We start from the raw sequence: 22,108 nt of genomic DNA, 5'->3' as shown, positions 1-22,108 counted from the left end.
GCCCCTGAGTAACCTGCGCCGGCCTGCGTCTCCTGACGATGTGCCGGAACTGCCTCGCACCTGGCTGGAACCGGCTGTGGCGGTGCTACTGGCCACGGCCTGCTTCCCCTTCGTAGTAGGCCCGAACCCCGTGGTGCTCAGCGTAGCTTGATCCCTGGACGCGCCAGGGATCCGAAGCCCACGATTCGGATCGCCTCCGGTCTGGCGTGGGGCCAGCCCCCTGTCGTCAAGAGTTGGCAGGGTAGCCAGCACCGCCACCCTCGCGGAGTCCTCACAGAGGGGGACAATACCCTGGGCGAGGATCAGGTTCTCTGGGATGAAGGCGTCCCTCGTCACAGCCCGCACCAGGACCTCCAAGGCTTCCTGAGTCAGGTCGCTCCCCTCTCCGCGGTGGGTCCTGCTGCAGTCGTTGAGGCCGGTGAAGCTCCAAGCAGGGCGCGGGCGCTGCTTCAGGGGGGCGATCCGGCGCTTCAGGAAATCTCCGAGCACGTGCCACGAGGTGAGGCCACTCTCCGCCAGCGACCTGATCTTGCCCAGCACATAGTCGAATTCCGGCTGCAAGGACGGCTTGGCCCTCCAGGATGCACGGTCGGTGGCAGGTCCCTCGGTCGGCAGGGCGAGGCGCTCGTTGGCTTCGGTGGTGGCGATCACCCAATCCTTGCGCCACTCCTCCCACTTCCCGCCAGTAAGGCCGGGAATGTAAGGCGTCGGCAGGTCACTCCTAATTTGGAAGTAGTACCCCCCACTTCGTCCTTGCTCCTTCCGGACTTCACCAGGACGAAGAAGTAGCGGAAGAGGATGATGCAGGGCCGCACTCCCACGAACATCTCACACAAATGCACGAAGATGGACGTCAGGAGGAGGGAGTGGGGCGTCAGGTGCTGAAGTTGGAGGCCGAAGTCTTCCAGCAGCAGCAGGAACGAAGAGATTGGCAGCCCCACGCCGGTGGAGATGTGCGAGGTGAATAGCACAAACTCCCCGGCGCGGAGGTTGCCAAGGGGAACCGAGCCTGCTCGGACCCCCCAGCCGGTCTCCTGAGCACTCCACCCAAGCAGGCGGCGCACCATGTTCAACTCCTCCTCGGACTGGAAACGGCGGGGATGAGCAAGGGATGCCATCTCTCTGTGGAGGTGAGGAGCAGCCTGCGTGGGGGAGCAAGGGGCAAGGAAAGCTCGAAGGCAAAGGGGTGCAAAGGTTGGAAGGAAGAAGGCGAATGCGGGAAAGTAACCGCGGTATGCGGTTTGCCCCATTATAAAGCCTGACTCAACCGGCGCGCCCCGGAACCGTCGCTGGAACGCAAGCGACGCCCGCACCCGGTGTTAACCGCCGGCCCATGACAAGGGGGCCCAGGCCCATCTGTCAGGGAGGGCAGGTAACCAACAAAGGTGTGAAAAGGCGGGATCTGAACCGTCGCCCACGCGCGAAGCGTGGCGGAAGCTGAGCTGACGTGCGCGTATTAAGCGCTGGCGTGGCCGAGCTTTTCGGGAACTGCGCCGGTGGTAAATGTACCGTTTACTCCGGCCGCAACAATGCCGAGCGTCGCGCGCGTGACTAGGTTAACCACTGTGCGTGGGGGCCATGAGTCAGTAAGCCGTTGCGATGTGATAAGGTAGCAAACAACCCGACGGATGGTCAAAGCCGGTCAAGGCCCATGCAGTAAGAAGCTTCAAGCTATGCAGAGCCAAATCTCAGTAGTGGCCCCACCTGCGGGTTCGTACCTCCCCCAAGGTGGGCTCGGGGGCCACTGTCGGTACCCTGTAACAGGGATACCCACTCTTACTGCGGCAAGGCAGGACCCGCGTAGTTATCCGTAACTGCGTGCAAAGGACGGAGTAGTCAGGCCCCACGGGTCAGGCTCTTTCCTCACCAAGCCAATGGCCCCAGACCCGTCCTCCGCCTGGGGATGGGTCCGGAGACGCCACGTGTCCCTAAAGAAGGAAAACTCCGAGCTGACAGCCGAGGCCGCGGACCCCCCAAAGGGGTCCGGGACCTCCTGCGTCCATCCGGACCTCCCTTACCGCGTGGGGGTCCGGAGCCGCCACGTGTCCCGGAGGTACGGGCGTGGACTCGTGCGCAAGTCTTCCTCTGGAAGGCTCGCGCACCCACCGCATTTAATGCAGATGGTTGAGGCGTGCTCTGTCGCCGCGGCACACGGGACAGCCTTTGTCAGGCCTCACTGTGCACCGCGTATTACCAAGGTACACAGTGCAGCCGCCTGTGCCACACCCGCTCAGAGCCCGTCTGAGGCATTAATTGGATACGATGACACGGCACTTTTCCATCATGCCTCCTACGCCGCAAGCTATGCTACCCGTTCAGCTACGTGGCAGGCAACGCCGCTAGCTATACCTGGCGCCGCTCCGACAAGACAGTACATGGACACGCCGGACGGAGGATTTCGGGAGCAGGCAATGGAATCCAGGAGAGGAATCTCCTTCGCCTGCGACGCCATAATTATGAACAGTACATTATCTTGTAATGCATCATTGGGCCCACCTGTCGGGGTCCCAACGGCCATGTATACGCCCCCTTGAGATATAAAAGGGAGGCGCTCGCTGTACACAACAGGGCTCTCCACACACACACAGGCTCTCGTGGACTCTCTCGAGGCAAGGCAATACAACACACAGTGGACGTAGGGTATTACGCTCCGGCTGCCCGAACCACTCTAATCCCGCTGTGTTCATCGTGTTCTTGAGCGAGATCGAACTAGGACTAGCTAACCCCCGAGTACACACCCTCTGGGCTTAGGCGGGTGCCTTCCGCCACCCGGTTGTGGTTTGCAGCACCACGACATTTCATTGTCGGTACCTCAGGACTGGGGTACCCCCTCTTGCTATGTCAAAACTCGTGTAGTTATCCGTAACTGTGCCATAAGGAGCTGAGCAGCCAGATCTCTGGGGTCCGGCTTCATCTCACCGGACCAACAGCCCCGGACCCGCTTCCTGCTCGGGACAGGTCCTGTGTCACCACGTGTCCTGGAGAAGAAATCGCTCAGCGCCAAAACAGCCGGGGGCCCCGTACCCCCCACGGGGTCCCGGACCACCATATACTATCTGGACCCCTCGGCAGGGAGGGAACAGACACCCCGCCTGGGGGGTCCGGAGCCGCCACGTGTCCGCAGACGCAGATACGCGCACGACTGCCAAGCTTCCTCCGGAAGACTTGGCCACCTACCGCATTCAATGCGGGAGGTGTTAAGAGCGCTCTGCCACAGCAGAGCCCGAGGAGACATTTGCCAGGCTGTACTGTTGACCGCGCGTTACCAAGACACACTATACAGCCGCTGGCGCCACTCACGCCACGCACGTCAGTCTGCTACACCAGTTAGACACGACAACTCGGCGACGAAGTATCATAACGCCTACGCGGTAGACCCAAAAGTCTACGCCGCAACCTACACTGCCTCAACGGGCGTCTCACAGATGGGACGGGAGAAGACCCCCCCTCAGTCAGAGAGTCTACATGATGATGAAGGGTATCTGTCAAGAGATGCTCCATCACGGTAGCACCTCTACTGTCTAGTAAAATATACATCTTTGTTGGGCCCACCTGTCGGGGTCCGACGCCTGTGTATGCGCCCTCCTTGCTCTATAAAAGGGAGGCGCCCGTTATAGGGAGAAAAGGGGGTCCAAAGAGAGACTTGGGGGCAGAGGATAGACTCATTCATTCATAGTGCAATACACCCCACAGTGGATGTAGGGTATTACGCTCCGGCGGCCCGAACCACTCTAAATCCGTGTGTTCTTGCGTTCTTGCCCCGAAGCTAGATCGGCCTAATAGCTTAGCACTTCTCCGAGTACTCCCCCTCGGGGAAAAGGCGGGTGCGTTCCGCCACCCGGCTGTGGGTACCCCCAAAAGCCCACGACATTTGGCGACGTCCGTGCGGAGGATGCAGGCGTTGGCTAGATCTCCAAGCTTCTGAGGCTGAGCTCATCCTCTGCAACAACGACGAGAAGATGAAGAGAGGCATGGCGTCACCCACACCGCATGCCATGGCACCGAGACGATGATGCCCTCGGTGTGGCGGCGCGCGGCGGCGGCGCATGCTATGCATCGCCACTGCGACACCTCAAGGCCGGCGCGGCGGCGCGCAACGGAGATACCCGCTGCACGTCACCCTACAACACCTATGCGTCGGCTCGTATTTTCTCTCAAGAAACCGCCAGGGTTCCCCGGTGGCGGCATGATGTCGGCTCAAGGTTTTCTCTCAACACGAAGCCTGGAGCCAACCACTGTCGCCCGGGGGAAGTTGACCGTCGACTCCTCCCTCCCCAGGGCCGAGTCTCTCTCGGTGCTGCTGCAGACAGGACTCCGCCACCAGGCGCGGGGGCCCAACGCCAGCACCAAGGTCGAGCCGGCGAACGACCGCCCTTCTACACGCTCTGTCCTCATTCAAACGAGCACCTAGCTCGTGATGAGCGGTCATCGGGCCGGCCTCCGACGGCAGACGGCGACAGCTGGCAACGGCAGGGCCACTCCCATTCAAAGCCAAAAAATTTATTCCCATGCTATCTGAGCATAGGACAATTCTTGTGCTGGGAGGAGCCCCGCAAGCTCCCGAGGTGATGCTGGATGATGTTGTACAAGCACGTCCAGGGCGCCATCGCCCCAACGACTCAGAAGAGCCCCCAAGATGGCAGCTCCACTACGGCCAGCAACGTGCACGCCTTACGGGGCGACGGCTGTAGGTTATCACTAGATAGGATTGAGTGTGTTTCTCCTTTGTAATGATTTGGTGCCTACGTGTGGTCCAGAGTGGTAAAGGTCCGCCCTTGTAAACCCGATCTCTGGCTTCATCGCACAAACAGGCGACACCAGCAAGTGATCCAGAGCGGTAGAGGTCCGCCCTCGTAATCCCGACCTCTGATGTACACCACGAGTCAAGCAATAAAGGAGATTCGCTTTCTCAGTCCTATCTTTACTTTAACCTAATAGCACTTGTTCGTTCAACCTGCATGTTTCTTTCTCCCGCATGGAGTTTTTTCTTTAGTTGCCAACAATCCAAATTGAGTTGCTAGCTTGTGGTCAGGTTGGGACACCCCTTCTAGCTGGAAGGCAGTTCAGACCCCTAGGGACCTGCTCAGGAGAAGTGGTGCCCGTATCCTGGGGTAGAGAAGTTCTGCGTAGCTTAGCCTGGTAATGTACCCTAAGCCTACGTACTTCCCTGCCCTGTTACGAGTCCCCTAGTATCCGAGTCTGCTGTCCCTAGAGGTCCCAGGCTCCTTTCTAGTATAAGGCCTGGTTTCCTACACCTTGCTGCAAGGCCCGGTGACATAATTCATGGGATCGTCAGCAACGATCCAAGTCCACTCCGATGGCCCGCTCCGGCGGAGACCGCTCGCCACGGTCGATCCAAGTCCACTCCGGTGGCCCGCTCCGGCGGAGACCGCTCGCCACGGTCGCTCCAAGTCCACTCCGGTGGCCCGCTCCGGCGGAGACCGCTCGCCACGTTCACTCCAAGTCCACTCCGGTGGCCCGCTCCGGCGGAGACCGCTCGCCACGGTCGCTCCAAGTCCACTCCGGTGGCTCGCCCCGGCGGAGACCGCTCGCCACGGTCGCTCCAAGTTCACTCTGGTGGCCCGCTCCGGCGGAGACCGCTCGCCACGGTCGCCTGGAGCCGGGTCCGGGGAAGTAGTGTTGGCTCCCTGGGCGGTTCAAGGTTCGAGCTGCCGGTTAGCTCGGTTCCGTACCCTAAGCCTACACCTTCGCCGCCCTGCGGAGAGCGCTCTTGTACCTGAACCTGGCAACAAGTGCTACGGCCTTGAAGGGGTCCAGAGCACCCGCTCTCAACATGAGCACGCCAACGCAATCAGCATTGCGTCATGATAATGGCCCCACCTGCGGGTTCGAACCTCTCCCGAGGTGGACCCGGGGGCCACTATCGGTACCTCAGGACTGGGGTACCCCCTCTTGCTATGCCAAAACTCGTGTAGTTATCCGTAACTGTGCCCTAAGGAGCTGAGCAGCCGGATCTCTGGGGTCCGGCTTCATCTCACCGGACCAACAGCCCCGGACCCGCTTCCTGCTCGGGACAGGTCCGGTGTTACCACGTGTCCTGGAGAAGAAAGCGCTCAGGGCCAAAATGGCCGGGGCCCCCGGACCCCCCACGGGGTCCCAGACCACCATATACTATCCGGACCCCTCGGCAGGGAGGGAACAGACACCCCGCCTGGGGGGTCCGGAGCCGCCACGTGTCCGCAGACGCGGATACGCGAACGGCTGCCAAGCTTCCTCGGGAAGACTTGGCCACCTACCGCATTCAATGCGGGAGGCGTTAAGAGCGCTCTGCCACAGCAGAGCCCGAGGAGACTTTCGCCAGGCTGTACTGTACAGCCGCTGGCGCCACTCACGCCACGCACATCAGTCTGCTACACCAGTTAGACACGACAACTCGGCGACGAAGTATCATAACGCCTACGCGGTAGACCCAAAAGTCTACGCCGCAACCTACACTGCCTCAACGGGCGTCTCACAGATGGGACGGGAGAAGACCCCCCCTCGGTCAGAGAGTCTACAGGATGATGAAGGGTATCCGGCAAGAGATGCTCCATCACGGTAGCACCTCTACTGTCTAGTAAAATATACATCCTTGTTGGGCCCACCTGTCGGGGTCCGACGCCTGTGTACGCGCCCTCCTTGCTCTATAAAAGGGAGGCGCTCGTTAGAGGGAGAAAAGGGGGTCCAAAGAGAGACTTGGGGGCAGAGGATAGACTCATTCATTCATAGTGCAATACACCCCACAGTGGATGTAGGGTATTACGCTCCGGCGGCCCGAACCACTCTAAATCCGTGTGTTCTTGCGTTCTTGCCCCGAAGCTAGATCGGCCTAATAGCTTAGCACTTCCCCGAGTACTCTCCCTCGGGGAAAAGGCGGGTGTGTTCCGCCACCCGGCTGTGGGTACCCCCAAAAGCCCACGCCATTTGGCGCCGTCCGTGGGGAGGATGCAGGCGTTGGCTAGATCTCCAAGCTTCAGAGGCTGAGCTCATCCTCTGCAACAGCAGAGCCCGAGGAGACTTTCGCCAGACTGTACTGTTGATTGCGCGTTACCAAGACACACTGTACAGCCGCTGGCGCCACTCACGCCACGCACGTCAGTCTGCTACACCAGTTAGACACGACAACTCGGCGACGAAGTATCATAACGCCTACACGGTAGACCCAACAGTCTACGCCGCAACCTACACTGCCTCAACTGGCGTCTCACAGATGGGACGGGAGAAGACTCCCCTCGGTCAGAGCATCTACAAGGCGATGAAGCGTATCTGGCAAGAGATGCTCCACCACTGTAGCTCCATTAGTGTCTATAGTATACATCCATATTGGACCCACCTGTCGGGGTCCAACACTTGTGTACGCGCCCTCCTTCCTCTATAAAAGGGAGGCGCCCGTTAGAGAAAAGGTCAGGTCCAAAGAGAGACTTGGGGGTAGAGGATAGACTCATTCATTCATAGTGCAATACACCCCACAGTGGATGTAGGGTATTACGCTCCGGCGGCCCGAACCACTCTAAATCCGTGTGTTCTTGCGTTCTTGCCCCGAAGCTAGATCGGCCTAATAGCTTAGCACTTCCCCGAGTACTCCCCCTCGGGGAAAAGGCGGGTGTGTTCCGCCACCCGGCTGTGGGTACCCCCAAAAGCCCACGACAATGAGTATTGATTACTAATTATGATATATGGTTGATTGCAGGGGAGACTCAGTTCACACATGCTACTCAGGACACCGACCATGGAGCACCGCAATCGCAGAGGAGAACAGGTGGATCGACGGACAACGACACTCCACAGTACTCTTCTTCCTCCTGCAGCGATTCCAGACACTCTTTTCACTACCCCATTCCTGACATCAGCATGCAGCCACCGACGAGATGGGTGTACGAATGGGAAGACCCCCATTTTTCCACTATGTTAGTTCAGGAATGGCAGACAACATCGCCGTGGATGGGCCAAACTTGGCAACACTATAAGGCTGACCTGCTTAGAGTGCGAGGTATCGCTTTGATGTCCACCGCCGAATACCAAACCACGTCACAAATGGGGGTCTTCCCATTCCTACGTTGAACTTTTATTTCATGTGTATAAGTGTATGACTCCGTATTTGTATGCACGGTTATTACTATTGTATTTGTATGCATAATTATAAATTGTTGCTTTGGTGTGGTCATTTATATTAATATTTGCATAGCTCATACCAAAATTTCCTTTTATTTCACACCGGGGATCTATTTTGTAACCGTCGGAAAATTCCTTTAAATCATCGGTATACCGGCCGGTCTAAGCGGCCGGTATACCGGTATTCTTTAACCGTCGGAATGTTTCTTCAAATCACCGGTATACCGGCCAAATCGGCCATTATACCGGTACGAACCGGTCAAACTGCGAATTTTGAATTCAAATTTGAATTACACTGGTACCGACCGGTTTCTAGCCAAACCGGACCGATATACCGGTACCGGACCCCGACGGTTTGGCGGGTCCGGTCGGTAAATGAAACCCTGTCACCAGCAACGAAGGCTCGCCCTCCTCGGTAGCTGCCTGCCTGCGCGTGCCGTGCTCCTATAAGAGAAAATTCCCTGCAAGGCCCTCAAACAAATCACGCTTCCTTCTATGGCCCTGGAAAACTGAAACTTCCTTATCTGACTCTGTTTTCGTTTTTCTTCCTTTCCATGGCCCTGCCGTTACATCTGCTATTAAGTCCCAGTTAAGTGGCTGTGAAAAGACAAAAATACCCCTAGAACAAACAAAACGTTTGCATGTGGGTCCCACATGTCATTCCCCCCACGCTCCTCTCTCTTCCCGGCCCACTGCTTGGCGCGCCCCTCCCTCCGAAGCTCCTGTGGCTCTCCCTCTGGCCACGGTGGAGTTCGGGCCGGCCGCCACGCTGTTGCCTCTCCTTGACGCAGACCGCCGCTCGTCCTGCTCTCCCTTGTGCCGGCCGCCGCGTGCCCCTCCCTCTCCCTTGCGGCGGAGCTCCGGCCGGCCGCCACGCGCCGCTGCCTCTCCCTGACCTCCGCCCCTCCTACTCCCCGGCGGCCACCGCCCGCGCGCCTGAACAGCCGCCGCCGCGCCCGTGTCCTCTGGGCGCGCACGAGCCCGCGACCCGCGTACGGGCACCACCGCGCCATGCAGGGGCCGCCGCCACGGGATCTGGGCGGATTGGGGGAGGGGAGGTGCGTCGTGGTGCCGCGGGATGGGGGGATCTGCTGGCGGATGAGGGTCACAGGAGAGAGATGGGGGGTGTCGGGGCTGAGGGGTAAGGGATGAAGGGGTAGTTCGGTCCAAAAATTTTGCTGCTGTCATCAAATTAGAAACCCTAACAGATTGGTTGTAACAGAAGCAACGGTAGGGTCATGGAAGGAAAGGAAAATAAAAACAGTGTCAGATAAGAAAGTTTTAGTTTCCAGAGCCATAGAAGGAAGCGTGATTTGTTTGAGAGCCTTGCATGGAATTTTCCCCTCCTATAAACCGGGTCCTCACCGAGTCCACTGGCAATCAGAAGCCCTCCTCCTCGACTTCAAAAAAAAAAAAGCTCTCCTCCTCACTCGCTGCCCAGCCCAGCCCACCCCCCTCGCTCAACCGCAGCGGATACTTCGCTCCCTTTCCCGTCCGTTGCCGAGGACAGATCCATCCATCCAGGAACCGAAAGGTGAGCGCCATGGACGAACGATCCCTTTCCCTTCGATCTGTAGCGTTGCGTCGTGTTCGTTCGTGCCTAGATCTGTTCTGTGGTACGGCCCTCTGTCGTTCGAGATCCGCGGTTTTCCTTTTCCCCGGAGGCTGGGGTCCTCCGATCCGGAAGTCTCGCGGGTTTTGTTTTCCTCCTCTCGGTTTGGGGACTGCCTGCAATTTCGATCACTTGCCCTTGATTTCTAGCAGAAGGTTTCGGGGCGAACGCTCGCTGTGATCTGATTTGGATCTGGTTTGTTCCACTGTAGTCAGGGGGGAGCAGGAGGAGGAGTCATGAGCGCCGTGGCGGTCTCCTCGTCGTCGCTGAACCCGGACGCGCCGCTCTTCATCCCGGCGGCGCTGCTGCAGGTGGAGGACTTCTCGCCGCAGTGGTGGGACCTCGTCACCACCACCGCCTGGTTCCGCGACCACTGGTCCCGGGAGCACACCCAGCTCGACGAGATGGCCCAGGAGCTCGACGCGGCCGGCCTCCTGCCCCACGACGACGAGGACCTCTTCTACGACGACCAGCCCGAGCACGCCCCCGCCGCCGTCGAGGCCCCGCAGCACCCTGCGCCCGCCGACAACCTCAACACCGGTACGGATCTCTCTCTCGGCTGTTGCAGTTTGCCTTCGATTCGGTTCGGGACATGAACTCGTCTTCATACCCGCGTGTACCTGTCCTCCTCTGTGCAGATGCGGTGCTCAAGGCGCTGAACCTGTCCTCCCCGAAGGGCGGCGACGCGCCGCGCGTGTTCCGGGAGAAGCCCAGGCACGCTGAGAAGCCGACCAAGTACGCCGGCAGCCCCAAGGGCAGCAGCGCCCCGCGTGTGATCCACCAGCCCCGCTAGGCTCGCCGTCCTGACGGGCAAATCGAGCAAGGCTGCTGTGCCCTCTCGCAGCGTTTGCTCCTGCTCCTGGCTGCTGCCGTTGCGGTCTGGTCCTTCGAGTCTAGATAGAAGTGTCCTTTTTTATAGCAAGCAAGTAAAAAATGACCAAAAAAGAGAACAAAATGCAGCTGCGGTTTACTGCTGCTCTCTCTAAGTTGTGTTCAGTTGATCAGTGAGTTTCCAGTGTGTCTAGAGAACCCCCAAAGAAATGGAAGAGGGTGAAGGTGGAGTCCCGAAGAAATGGAAGAGGGTGAAGGTGGAGTCCCGAAGAAATGGAAGAGGGTGAAGGTGGAGTCCCAGACTCTCCCAGTGTAGGGTGCCTAGAGATGGTCAAGGGCCTTTGATTTTGAACTAGAAAATTATTTTTTTAGGGAAGGATTCGGCTCTAATCTTATATAATTTTGGGCTAAAAAAATTGAGCTTAAAAAATCTAAGTGTCATATGGGCTTTGAAGAGGCTATTAGGGCCATGTCCCATTACCACCACCCCTAAGGGTGCCCTCCTGTAAAAATGTTTTGTTTGATGTGCAATGGCAGGCAGTCTAATGTTACAAATAGCCTTTTTGTTGCACTCTTGACTGTTTCTTGTTGCTCCTGTTAGACTGACTTCAACGGAGCTCATGCAAATGCATTTGCAAAAGGCACTGTGCGCACCGTGTACAGTGGTTGCATGAGGCATGTAAAAATGAGAGACTCCAACGGAAGCACGCATCCAGACATGCATAGGCTCCGACAGTTGACTCCCGCGTAAAAATAAACTCACCCTGGTCGATTGGCGGGAAGTGGGTAAATATAGAATAGCGGAAAAATTGACACGGCCCTCGTGCACTTTCCGATATATCTCTACGCTTCGACCTGCGTGCGCGAACATCCCCGTCCCCTCTCCAACCAGCTGCGACAACGAAAGTGGGCTCCGGCGAACTGCTCGCGGTCCCAACAAGTCATTAGCTCCGGCAACGATAACATAGCGTGTAGCAGGTTAGTCCCATGGACTCCCTCCATCAGATTAGTCCCGGCAATAGGTCATTATCTTAAGCATAGGATCAAACAAATGTTTTTTTACTTAGGTTGTCTCAGGGATGGCCTCGAGGTACATTCGCCTTTCGTGTTATGGAAGTAATGCTGATCCAAGGAATGATGACGATGAGATCTCCGCCTCCGTTGCTCTGTCGCTGGTTCCACGAAAGCACAAGTGGGGAGGCTCTGTTCGGGGACACAGAGTATATAAACGTGACAGAGTTGGGGCAGACAAAAGATTAATGGCTGATTACTTCGTTCCACGCCCTCTGTTCAACGAGGATCACTTTAGGAGAAGGTAATTTCTCAATTTTTATTGGGTTCGTCACTCAATTGTTGTTTATCCTAACAATTGATCAGAATGTAGGTTTCGAATGAAGCAAGATTTGTTTCTTGAAATTGTTGATCGTGTTGCTGCTGCCAATCCATACTTTCGAAAGAAACATGATTGTGTTGGTGTGGAAGGGTTCACTCCTGTCCACAAGTGCACGGTGTCCATAAAGATGCTAGCAAATGGAGTTCCAGCTGATTGTTTAGACGATCATTTGAAAATGGGTGAAAGCACTGTCCTGGAAACCTTGAAGAAGTTTGTTGAAACTATCATTGAAGTGTTTGGAGATGAGTGGCTCCGACCTCCAACACATGAGGAAGTGCAGCACATTCTGCAGGTGAATGTAGCTCGAATGGCACCGGCAATATATTTTATGATTATTAGCTTGAATGATATTAGCAATGTATTTCAAGACTAGTAGCTTGAATGGCACTGCTATTGTATTTTGTGATTGATAGGTTCAATGTAAAAAAACAGACCATACTTGATTGATAGAATTCACAATATTTAGAAGAATCCACGACATCACAACATAAAAGGTTCAGGTTACATGACATAGAAAGCAAACTAATGAATTCGAGAATTAAGTAGTACATCAGTATAGAATAATGAAAACACAATAGATCAAGTAAGCAACATGTTGCCATCAAGAATTATTGCCGCTAGAAGATCCAAATCTGCGACGTTCCATGATTTGTCGCTGCATGCCGATGTAATATTCCTTGAGATGTGGTGCCACTTTTTCCAGATCAACTGCCATGATGCCTGCCTCAGCTGTGAGCAGCTGGGCCTCGGTTTGCTTGGCCAGCAGCTCATGTTCCTGTTTTCGAAGCAACAAGTCCTCCTCTCTTGCCTACTTTTTCAACTCTATGGCGTCCATCTGGACTTTGAGCACCGCCCTTTGTAGGTTCAACTTCTCATCATTCCTATTCAAAATTTGTTGTAGTTGTTCCTCTTCTTTCAGCTGGCTCTTCTCCCTGTTGTCATGTATGTGCTGTAGGACTTCAAATGCAGTGCTGGCAGATGATTCAGATTCCCTTCTGCTTCTACGTTTGGCAGTATCTCGACCCTCTGGCCTATCATGCACATTCTTTTCAGATGGAAGTTCGCCCTCGCAACCTGGTTCAGCCACATTGTCTTCATTGTTTTTCCCTCCATTATTGTTGAGCTCCAGTAGCTTGTCGTTCCATTTTGCTTGGTCTCTCAAAATTTTCCAGCAATGAAGGAACTGGAATGGTCCCTTCCTTTCGTACATGTTGATTGCATCCTCAATCTAAAAATACATTCAAGGTTCAAAATTTCATAGGTCACAAAAATACAAAGAATTCGTTGGAAAATTGTTTACATTTGGGAAATGAGTCACATACCCTATCTGCCTCATTCTTACCACTCTCATGCCTCCGATCAATAGCAGACTTTATGCCACAGAACTTGTTAACACATTTTTGGATCAACAGCCATCTGTTTTGTATAGCATTTTGACTTCTTGTGCTACCTTGTGGCTTGTTCGCATTGAAGTACTCATGCATCCTTTGGTAGAAACCTCCTTGACTCTATCCAGCTCCTGCTCATTCAAAAATGTTACCTGTTAGGTACAAAATCAATTAGGAAGATTTATTAAATACACTAATAATGTCACCTATTATGGGATCTATGCTGACTTTCAGCCATGCAGAGCATAAGACAACATCCTCTTTCTTGGAAAAATTACTACCCCTCCGAGGAACTTCCTTCTCCTTGCCCTTTCTTTTGGTTGTTGGACGGCGAACTTCCTCTATGTCCTGATCATCACCTCCAGCAGTCCTAGAATATGCTTGTGTAGGGGATGGCAATGGTTGTGTTGGCATAACAAAATTGTACTGTGAAGAATTTTGTACCTCCTAACTGCTAGGGTACTCATAATTCTGTTGGGATGTAGCAAACTGATGTAGAAATTGATCAGAAACATAAAACGGCTGTCTCTGAGAGCTTTGTCCTCCGAAATTGAGATACTGATGTTCCATACTGTAAATTACATATATGCAGAAACATCAGTTGGGACACAATTAAGATTTTAAGTACTAAACAAGTACGAAAGTTGCAGAAGCAGCAAGAGAAGCGCTCTGTCATGCTCGATATTGCAGGAAAAGCAGCACCATTAACCAATCCTCAAATCACACACACAAAAAAATGAGTGTCTAGATCTAAAACAATGGCGAACTGAAATAATAGGAAATCTAGCGACAGATCTTGCTGGTCCCCTAAATCCTACTTCCGTCCTTCCCCAAATACGATTCGACATGCACATGCCTGCAACCCATGGATCTATTTTGCTCCACGATTGGGAATCGAAAGCAGTGTACCTGTGCACTTCAAGATCCGCCGAAGCTGCAGCAGCTGCACTGGTGGTTGATCTCGTCGCCGGCCGTCGGACAACCGTGCCGTACTTCCTATTCTCCCCGGAGCGAACTAGCTTCACTCACTTCGCCAGGCCGGAGTCGCCTTCCACTTCTTGACGGTTGGTGCGAGCTGCGAGCAGAGATGCGTTTGAGGAGAGAGAGAACGTATTTTTACATTTCCTCTCTCCGCAAGTGCAAAATGTGTGTCAGATATGCATTCTCCGTTGGAGAAGGTTTTGGCAATGCAAAGTTACCAGCGCCATGCATTTTATTATATTATATAGCTGCATTGCATTTGCATGAGCTCCATTGAAGTCAGTCTTATATCAATATTAAGTGTGTTGGATGATGATCTCATCCACTTTAACTTATCCATGAGTAACTGATAAGGGAAACTAAGGCCCTGCTTGATACTCTAACTAAATTAGAGGTTAGAATTAGTATCCAACTCATGAGTATCCATGAACTAACTCTAACCAAAGAGTGGTTTGGATAGAAGGGTTAGATTGGCAATAAATGCATCTTTCCAATTATTTGGCCTCTTTTTAGCAAGAGAGAGAGAGGAGAAAAGGTGGGTCCCATCTAATCTAACCCCAATAAGCATCTCTTAGAGATGATAGTTTTTTTTGGGTGTGTTAGATGTATGTAACCAACTCTAACCCTTATGTTTGAATATTTTAGAATTAGATGAGCTCCAAAAAACCAACTATAACTCTAACTCTGGTATCCAAACAAGGCCTAAGAGAGCCTTTGAGCCGAAGAAAATGGTTATCAGGCACGAAATGCACACACTCTTCAGTCTTCAGTATCTGGCATTGTACTCTTGGTCTTTCAGTTTCCTTGTTTCAAAGTTTCTTGGAAGCAACTGCTTTGAGAATTGAGAGTCTTTTTACGGATTCATGGTAGTCAATGCTCATGAAGCAAGATCTTGTAGGCATGTAGCAATGTTATGTATTCTTATCATCGTGGCAGCCATTCTAGACGATGACGTTGTTGTGTGCCAGTGGCCAGTGTGCCAAGTCAGTGGAGAAAAAACAACTTATCATTGACTCTGTTCTGCTGCATTCAGCCAACAGTGTTTTTCTCTCACACCAAATCAACATTAGTCACAAATCAACCAGCAGTACTTTTCTCTCAAAATAAATTAGCATCAGCCACAGCCAGAGTACTTTTCTCTCACTAAGTCAACACTAGCCACAGAGCCGATCATTATCGGTCTTTCTTGATGTCCGCATAACGAGTCTCCTCTGCAGTAACAGCAGAGGGATTCAGTGGCTGACTGGTGGGCCCAGCAGCCATCCGCCATCAGTTCAGCGTTCAACGCTGATAAACTTCCAAACAAACAAGAGCTCAGGTACACGTCAAATAACACCTGCCTCGCAGCTTCGTTCATCCGGGAACATTTCTATATATGAAAGGGCCGGCAAACTGCGTCCACCCAAGCTGTCCACGTGGCCTCAAATTCTTCTGGCCGTCCGATCTTTCTACCAACGTCTGTGATGCAAGCTTCCTGGCGGCCTCCTCCCACCGCGTGTGCGCGCCGGTGTCAAAGCGTCCACACCTGATGCGGTTGCGCCGCTTGCTTTGTCAGCCTTTCACTCGGTTCCTTCTCTTCGCCCGCGTTTTTGCACTTTCACACGGTCCCTTCTCTCCGCCCGTGTTTCTGGACTTTTGTGTCCACCTTTCACACCGCCTTCTTTATTATATATGAAAGGGCTGGCAAACCGCATCCACCCAAGCCGTCCACGTGGCCTCAAATTCTTCTGGCCGTCCAATCTTTCTACCAACGTCTGTGATGCAAACTTCCTGGCGGCCTCCTCCCACCGCGTGTGCGCGCCGATGTCAAAGCGTCCACACCTGACGCAGTTGCGCCGCTTGCTTTGTCATCTTTCACACGGTCCCTTATCTCCGCCCGCGTTTCTGGACTTTCTAGTCCACTTTTCACACCGCCGCGTCCCTTCTGTTCGGTTTGCCATCCTGTGTCACCCGTGACCTTTACCCTCGGTGGTGCCATTATTGCAGGTCCAAAGCGTTCCTGTCTTCTCCACCGAACACAGATCGGTCGCCGGAGCTCACGGGGCTGGCGTCCGCGCACGCGCGGCGACCCAGCCGAGCCGGACCCGAAGGACGAGCGTGCGGCACGGGGCGTGCGCTCGGTGGCCGCGCTGTTCACGGGCATCGCCACGGCCGACGCCGAGGACGCCCGCCACATGCTCGACCACGTCGGCGCCGCCACCTGGTCCGGCTGCATTGAGGAGGCGGCGTTCCTGGAGGCCGAGCTGCTCCAGTGCGCGGACGTCCGGGCAGTGTTGGCCGGCGCTGTGGCCACGCTCGCGGGCCTGCTGCTGGGCTCCCCGCTCTCCCGCCGCCGCCGCCGCTGAAGACGGCGACCTCACCCTGGACGCCGTCGTGCTGCTCGCGACAATCGCGGAGCAGCCGGGCGGCGCACGCGCCGTCGCGGCGAGCTCGGAGGTGGTGACCCGGCTCGTGCACTTCCTCGGCGAGTCGGCGTCGCGGTCCGCCAAGGAGCACTGCGCGTCGCTGCTGGCGTCTCTAGGCCGGCACGGCGGGGGCAGGGTGCCGGCATTGCTGGGCAAGCTGCCGGGCATGGTGCCGGCGGTGTACGCGCGCATCGCCGACGGGACCCCGCAGGCGGTCAAGAAGGCGCGCTGGCTGGTGAACGAGATCCACCGGCACTACGAGCAGCGCCAGGCGTCGGCGGCTGAGCGGACGCCATTAGCCTCCAAGGTCAGTCAACCCTTCCGCTCAGAAACCCAAAAAAAAAAATCCCACTTCTTTCCCCTGCCGGCGCCCATCTCCACCTAAAATGCTAACCGAGGACGGCGACTCCTCGTCGGCAGGTCGGCGCAAGGTTGGGAAGGTCCGGACCCTGCCTCCTGCTCGTCACCTAAATCCGACTCCCACTGATAGGCCGTCCGAATGGATTACAAGAATTGAAGAACCCGTATGCACAGATGTAAGTTCTCAGATCTCCTTCCTATCTCCATTTTCCCCCATTGATTCGGTGGCGTGGGACGAAGATCGGATGACAGCAACAATTGGGACGATGCCTCCATTTTGGATCCTCCCCTCCGAGAAGAAAACAAAAGGAGTGCAACCTGGGGCGGCGCAGCCAGGAACACGGCTCTCGCGGGCACCCGCCCTCGCGCTGCCTCCTGCGCGGCCACGGCCAGTGGTCCGCCGGGAGCTTGGCATCGCTGCTGCCACGCGCTCGATGGAGCCGAGCAGAGGCAGAGCAACTGAGCATAAAAAAAAACTCGATCTGCGAGGGGCTAGCCGCCCCCCGGAGCATTCTTATAAGGAGGCCTTCTAACGCAGGCCGAGAAACCCCCCGAACCCCGGCTCTTTCTGACCTTGGGTCTGGTGCCATTTCCTGGAACTGTTACCCGGGCCGGGACCGTCACCCACTGGGCCGAAAAACCGTGACGCCAGGCCGGGCCAGGCTGACTACACAGCCCAAGCTATCAGAAGCACAGCGAGGGGTTTTTTTTTCCCACAGGCGGGGAAATTCGCCCCGGTGGGGGTTCAAACCCCCACCTGTGGAGTGCCGCCGGTTGCTTCGCACCACTCGGGCTAACAACCTTAGGCAGAGCAGCTGAGTATCACAGTGGATTAGTTTGGCGTCATTCAATGTTTTCTATCCCGTTTTTCTACTGGTTTCCCATAGTATTCATGATGATTTTCCAAACTGAGGTTCCATTTGTTTCTTCATTTTACAAGTTCTACATTTAGGTTTCGTTTCCTGCATTTCGATTTACATTTTCTGCTTGCTTGGATTACCTGCAGTTCGAATCAAGGGAGAGGTATGGGTTGTTTCCCACCCCAAATCGATTCACTAGGCACGTTTATATTTTGACATTTCCTATGATGGTGTTAGCACTTCAAAAGGACATCCTACCTTTTGATTCCCCCATCTCCTTGCTGGTAATTGTTTTTCATCAACTAATAAATGTTCCTCCGCCCTGCAAATTACACGCTAGAACAAATGTTTAAAACTTTAAATGCTGTGCATCTTACTCAGTGTCAGCTAGATCTGTCCTCCATTACATTTCAATTTTTGCTAGATACATTCTCTTGCCAAGGTACCTTTGTTCTTCTGCAGGTATCATTTCCAGTAACTAACCTTCTACCTCTTCTCTTTTCTCTTTTCTTTTACTGCTGTCTTCTAGCATTGCTTCTGGAGAAGAAAGTCTCACTATCTTATTGAGTGTTGCGCTGAAGAATCTAGCATTGCAGGTGTGTCAAATGCTAAATCCATCAGTATACATACAGTGGGTTTCCATAACAAGTCCTTAGAAGTGACCATTGCAGTTCTGTATTTTTAGACCAAATTGAGGATATTGTTCTGCGTGAAGCAATTAATTGGTAGCCTTATTATGAACGAAACAATTAGGTGATTAGCTTACTATTAACACTAAAGGAAGAAAATAACTTCATTCACGCTACATAACTGCATCTTGGTGTTTTGTTGTGAATCTAAATAACTACTATTCTTTATTTAACCATCAGCCCTGCCATCAATATAACTTATCCCTGGTTGTTACTTGCTTTAAGCAAACTTCCGTACTGATGATATCAGTTCCTGCATATGTCAGCATGTAGTTGCATATATCAGCTCTCAAAATATTTTGTCTAATGGTATTGAGCTGGCCATGTTGCCTTTGTCTCCATGTAGGGAAACATGTCTTACAGACCTTATCTTGGCGCCAAGAGAATTTCTGAAAACAACTTTTTGTTGGTGTCGTGAGGAAATGGGAATTCAGGGGCCTCAGTGATGACTGCCCTCTGCAGCATATTGATCTTATCCTAGCAGATAACCAGGTAACAATGCTACATCCCCCTTTGTTTTCCAAGCGATAGTACTGGCCGTTGCTTCTTCTCAAATTCCGTATTTACGCAAACAAAAAAACCCTGGCAACATATATGCAGGGGAATGCTATGTATGCTGAGATACCATCTGCTGATGCTGAACGCCATGATTCTATCATCCAACCTTGAAATAATTACACCATGATTTGATTCAGAGTGTGCAATTACTACCGGAAACTGTGCAAATGCCGTGTGCCATGATTTTGCCGTGCGCCTAATCTCGGGCACACGGCAAAATAGGCATTTGCCGAGTGCAGCAAAATCAACACCCGGCAAAACAAAGGCACACGGCAAACAAGGTATTTGCCGTGTGCCATTGGAGAAAGCTCACGGCAAAGCGCAGCACACGGCAAATATCAGACGTTTGCCGTGTGCTACACATCAGACACACGGCAAACTGTCACCCACGTAACGGTCGTCCCCCACCCGTGTTTTGTTAGTTTGCCGTGTGTCTGGGCACTAGCACACGACAAAGTTTTTTTTTTCAAAAAAAGTGATTCAACACTCCTAACTTTTTTGGTATACACTTACTGTTCATGGTACTTTATGTTGACATCTGGTAATTTTTTTGGTCTATTTGCTATATATAATCATTTAATTTCATTAAACACATTTGTTGTAATTAAGTCCAATTTGAACTGCAAATGATTTGAATAATAGAGTAAAATTCATCAAAAAATCATATTCCTGTTATTGAGTCCAATTTGAGGCCGTATCCATGAAATGGGAGACAAGTTCGAACATCTTTTTCCCGAACCATGACCGGGAACATGTGGCGGAAATGTTTTAAAATTCTATAAATAACATATGAAGTTTAAAAATCATTAAATTTTATCACGATATCATATTTTCATGTGCTGAGGCTATGGTAAAAATTTGAGAAGGTTTCGCATAAGTTTGACGTAAACTTCTTACATATCGAAATATATCCGGAGAAGATCCATTGAATCGAGAAGGAATCGTTCAGATTTCGAGTCAAATTGGGTTTTTCACTTCACAACTTTTTGTATATGCACTACCAAACTTAGATTCCTTAATGCCAAATTTTGATAATTTTTTGGAGCTGTTTATTAATTTTAATTTTTTTTGCAGTTAAACCATATCATGTGATATACATTTAAATTGAGCAATAACTACATGAAATAATGAATTTTTCAAAGAATCATCAAACATGAAATGTTTATTCACTTTGGCAAAAGTATTTAAAGTTCTTTCAATCAAATTTAGTTAAACACATTGTGGAAACGATTTAGTTGATATAATTTGAAATTAAATTTCAAACGCAAAAAAAAAGAATTTTTCACTTAGAATCATAAAACATGAATTATCTAGTGTCTTTGGCAATATATTTTCAATGTCCATTCGATCAAATTTTGTAAAATAACTTTTGAAATCGAATTAGTTCATGCAAATTGAATTTTTGAAAAAACTTTTGTCGTGTGCCGTTTCTGTGGCACACGGCAAAGAACATGTTTGCCGTGAGCCCTGGATCTGGGCACACGGCAAAGTTGCCTCCCACCCCACTTAATTAGCTGTGTCGTCCCGACAGCCACTCACACAACACACACGCACTCACTCACAGGCCGCGCCGCCACCCCCAGCGTGCCGCGCCGCCCATCTCGCTTGCCGCGCTGGCACCCGACCCTACCTCCACCACGCCGGCGCCACCACTCGGCCCCGCCACCACCACCTCGCCGCGCCCCCACGGAGGCGTGAGCGGCGCCCGGCCGGTCATCCCGGAGGCACGCCGCCCCGACCCCACGGCGGCCCGTGCCCCGATGTGAGCCGGCGTGCAGCCCGGCGCGCGGAGCTGCGGTGGGCACAGCAACGCGGGGGGCACAGCAACGCCCGGACGGTCACCCCCACCTTGCCGACGTGCCGCCGATCCCTGCCGCGGCGGTGTCTGCCCGACGCGGCGGCCACCCCGACGCACCGGCTCCGGCGCACCGGCGGGCCCTCCGCCACCACCCCTCCGCTGCCGGCGGGCCACAGTGCCGCCTCCACGGCAACACCGGGCCGCCACAGTGCTGCCTCGATCATGCCTCTCCGCGCCGCGTCCACGCCGCCCAGGGCCGCCGCCGCCGCGCGCAGGAAGCCGGGGCAGAGCTCTCCCGCAGCAGTGCCTCGTCCACGCAGTAAGGCCATTGCTTACTTTACTTGTAGCATTTGAAATAATTAGTATTCCGTTGGTCATATAGTGCAAGCCGGCGGTTTAAATTTGATTTGCTCCATGTGCTGTTAACTAGAGTAAATGATTAATAGATCAGAAGCTAACATCTTTTATAAAAAATCATGTTCTGCAAACTCGTGTGCACACATAGGTACTTATGTTCTTGAATGCCTTTAGCTAACACAACATAAATAATTGATGGCGTATTTTGAAAATTGTTAGTGGTAATTATTGTTTTGAGGTGCTTAGTGAATTATTAGCTTGAAAATTTGTCTTGCCTATCAAATGCAAACTATGTTTTTTCAAGTTTTTATTCACACGTTTGCGTGTCATGCTATTTGACCAATGGATGTTATGATCTTTTACAGTTGCATTGCCCGCGTTCAGCCCTTCGATTACCGCGAGAAGTACTACCGCGAGCCGTAGCTTGACATCAACGACCCTGCCAAGCTGTTGCGCGCCTGCCCCGTGAGTTGCATGGATTTGATTTGCACTTGTATGGACTTTTATGAACTTGTATGGACATGTAGGGCTTGTATTGTATGGACCCTCCTTTGTGGCTTTGCATTTGAACTTGTATGAACTTGTACGTACGTGTATGGATTGTGGACTATATAAATGTTCGCTGATGCTTATTATGATGTATGGACTATTCTATGAAGTATATGTGAAATATATGAACTGCATGAAATTTTTATTTGATTTGGGGTACCATATACGTGACCGACCGGAATAAAAAAAAAAGACCAATTGCCGTGTGCCACGCT

The 22,108-nt window shown here is 52.8% G+C and overlaps 5 protein-coding genes across 8 annotated transcripts; 4 read left to right on the top strand and 1 right to left on the bottom strand.

Moving 5' to 3' along the window:
- The first annotated feature begins 9,532 nt into the window (after positions 1-9,532).
- On the top strand, positions 9,533-10,990 carry LOC120652341 (protein EARLY RESPONSIVE TO DEHYDRATION 15-like). Of its 4 annotated transcripts, none has more exons than XR_005666525.1 (4): positions 9,533-9,646; positions 9,936-10,264; positions 10,363-10,780; positions 10,845-10,931. XR_005666525.1 is itself a non-coding variant. In XM_039930128.1 (3 exons), exons 2-3 carry the CDS (start codon positions 9,961-9,963, stop codon positions 10,515-10,517), a joined length of 459 nt encoding a protein of 152 aa, XP_039786062.1. In that variant the 5' UTR covers positions 9,534-9,646; positions 9,940-9,960; the 3' UTR covers positions 10,518-10,990. The 4 variants fall into 4 exon arrangements, 2 of the variants coding, with proteins under 2 accessions (XP_039786062.1, XP_039786061.1); XR_005666524.1 differs by having other exon boundaries at positions 9,534-9,646; positions 10,813-10,950; XM_039930128.1 differs by having other exon boundaries at positions 9,534-9,646; positions 9,940-10,264; positions 10,363-10,990.
- Positions 10,991-11,634: 644 nt separating this feature from the next.
- On the top strand, positions 11,635-12,321 carry LOC120648137. The gene is made up of 2 exons (XM_039924886.1): positions 11,635-11,870; positions 11,940-12,321. The coding sequence occupies exons 1-2, from the start codon at positions 11,635-11,637 to the stop codon at positions 12,319-12,321; spliced, it is 618 nt and encodes a 205-aa protein (XP_039780820.1).
- A 435-nt stretch (positions 12,322-12,756) lies between these two features.
- Positions 12,757-13,432, bottom strand: LOC120648136. The gene is made up of 2 exons (XM_039924885.1): positions 13,271-13,432; positions 12,757-13,176 (listed from the first exon to the last, which is right to left on the bottom strand). Exons 1-2 carry the CDS (start codon positions 13,430-13,432, stop codon positions 12,757-12,759), a joined length of 582 nt encoding a protein of 193 aa, XP_039780819.1.
- Positions 13,433-16,273: 2,841 nt separating this feature from the next.
- LOC120652340 lies at positions 16,274-20,216 on the top strand (the record flags this gene model as incomplete). Its single annotated transcript, XM_039930126.1, has 4 exons — positions 16,274-17,035; positions 17,085-17,258; positions 18,472-18,538; positions 18,978-20,216. Coding segments are annotated over 4 exons (1,050 nt in total), but the record flags the coding sequence as incomplete, so codon positions are not given.
- A 424-nt stretch (positions 20,217-20,640) lies between these two features.
- Positions 20,641-22,041, top strand: LOC120648134 (uncharacterized protein C10orf95-like). Its single transcript, XM_039924884.1, has 3 exons — positions 20,641-20,649; positions 20,754-21,306; positions 21,710-22,041. Exons 1-3 carry the CDS (start codon positions 20,641-20,643, stop codon positions 21,811-21,813), a joined length of 666 nt encoding a protein of 221 aa, XP_039780818.1. The 3' UTR covers positions 21,814-22,041.
- Positions 22,042-22,108: the final 67 nt, after the last annotated feature.

The sequence above is a fragment of the Panicum virgatum genome, chromosome 9K (genome assembly GCF_016808335.1).
Source record: "Panicum virgatum strain AP13 chromosome 9K, P.virgatum_v5, whole genome shotgun sequence".
NCBI lineage: Eukaryota > Viridiplantae > Streptophyta > Magnoliopsida > Poales > Poaceae > Panicum > Panicum virgatum.
This window is presented reverse-complemented; position numbering and strand designations above follow the sequence as displayed.

Excerpts from the sequence above, each read along its gene's own strand:
- LOC120648137 (XM_039924886.1), top strand. The coding sequence starts at position 11,635 with ATGGCCTCGAGGTACATTCGCCTTTCGTGTTATGGAAGTAATGCTGAT. Across the intron at positions 11,871-11,939 it reads GAGGATCACTTTAGGAGAAG|GTTTCGAATGAAGCAAGATT; the intron begins GTAATTTCTCAA and ends ATCAGAATGTAG.
- LOC120648136 (XM_039924885.1), bottom strand. The coding sequence starts at position 13,432 with ATGCATGAGTACTTCAATGCGAACAAGCCACAAGGTAGCACAAGAAGT. Across the intron at positions 13,177-13,270 it reads GTAAGAATGAGGCAGATAGG|ATTGAGGATGCAATCAACAT; the intron begins GTATGTGACTCA and ends ATGTATTTTTAG.
- LOC120648134 (XM_039924884.1), top strand. Across the intron at positions 21,307-21,709 it reads AGCAGTGCCTCGTCCACGCA|TTGCATTGCCCGCGTTCAGC; the intron begins GTAAGGCCATTG and ends GATCTTTTACAG.
- LOC120652341 (XM_039930128.1), top strand. The coding sequence starts at position 9,961 with ATGAGCGCCGTGGCGGTCTCCTCGTCGTCGCTGAACCCGGACGCGCCG. Across the intron at positions 10,265-10,362 it reads CGCCGACAACCTCAACACCG|ATGCGGTGCTCAAGGCGCTG; the intron begins GTACGGATCTCT and ends TCCTCTGTGCAG.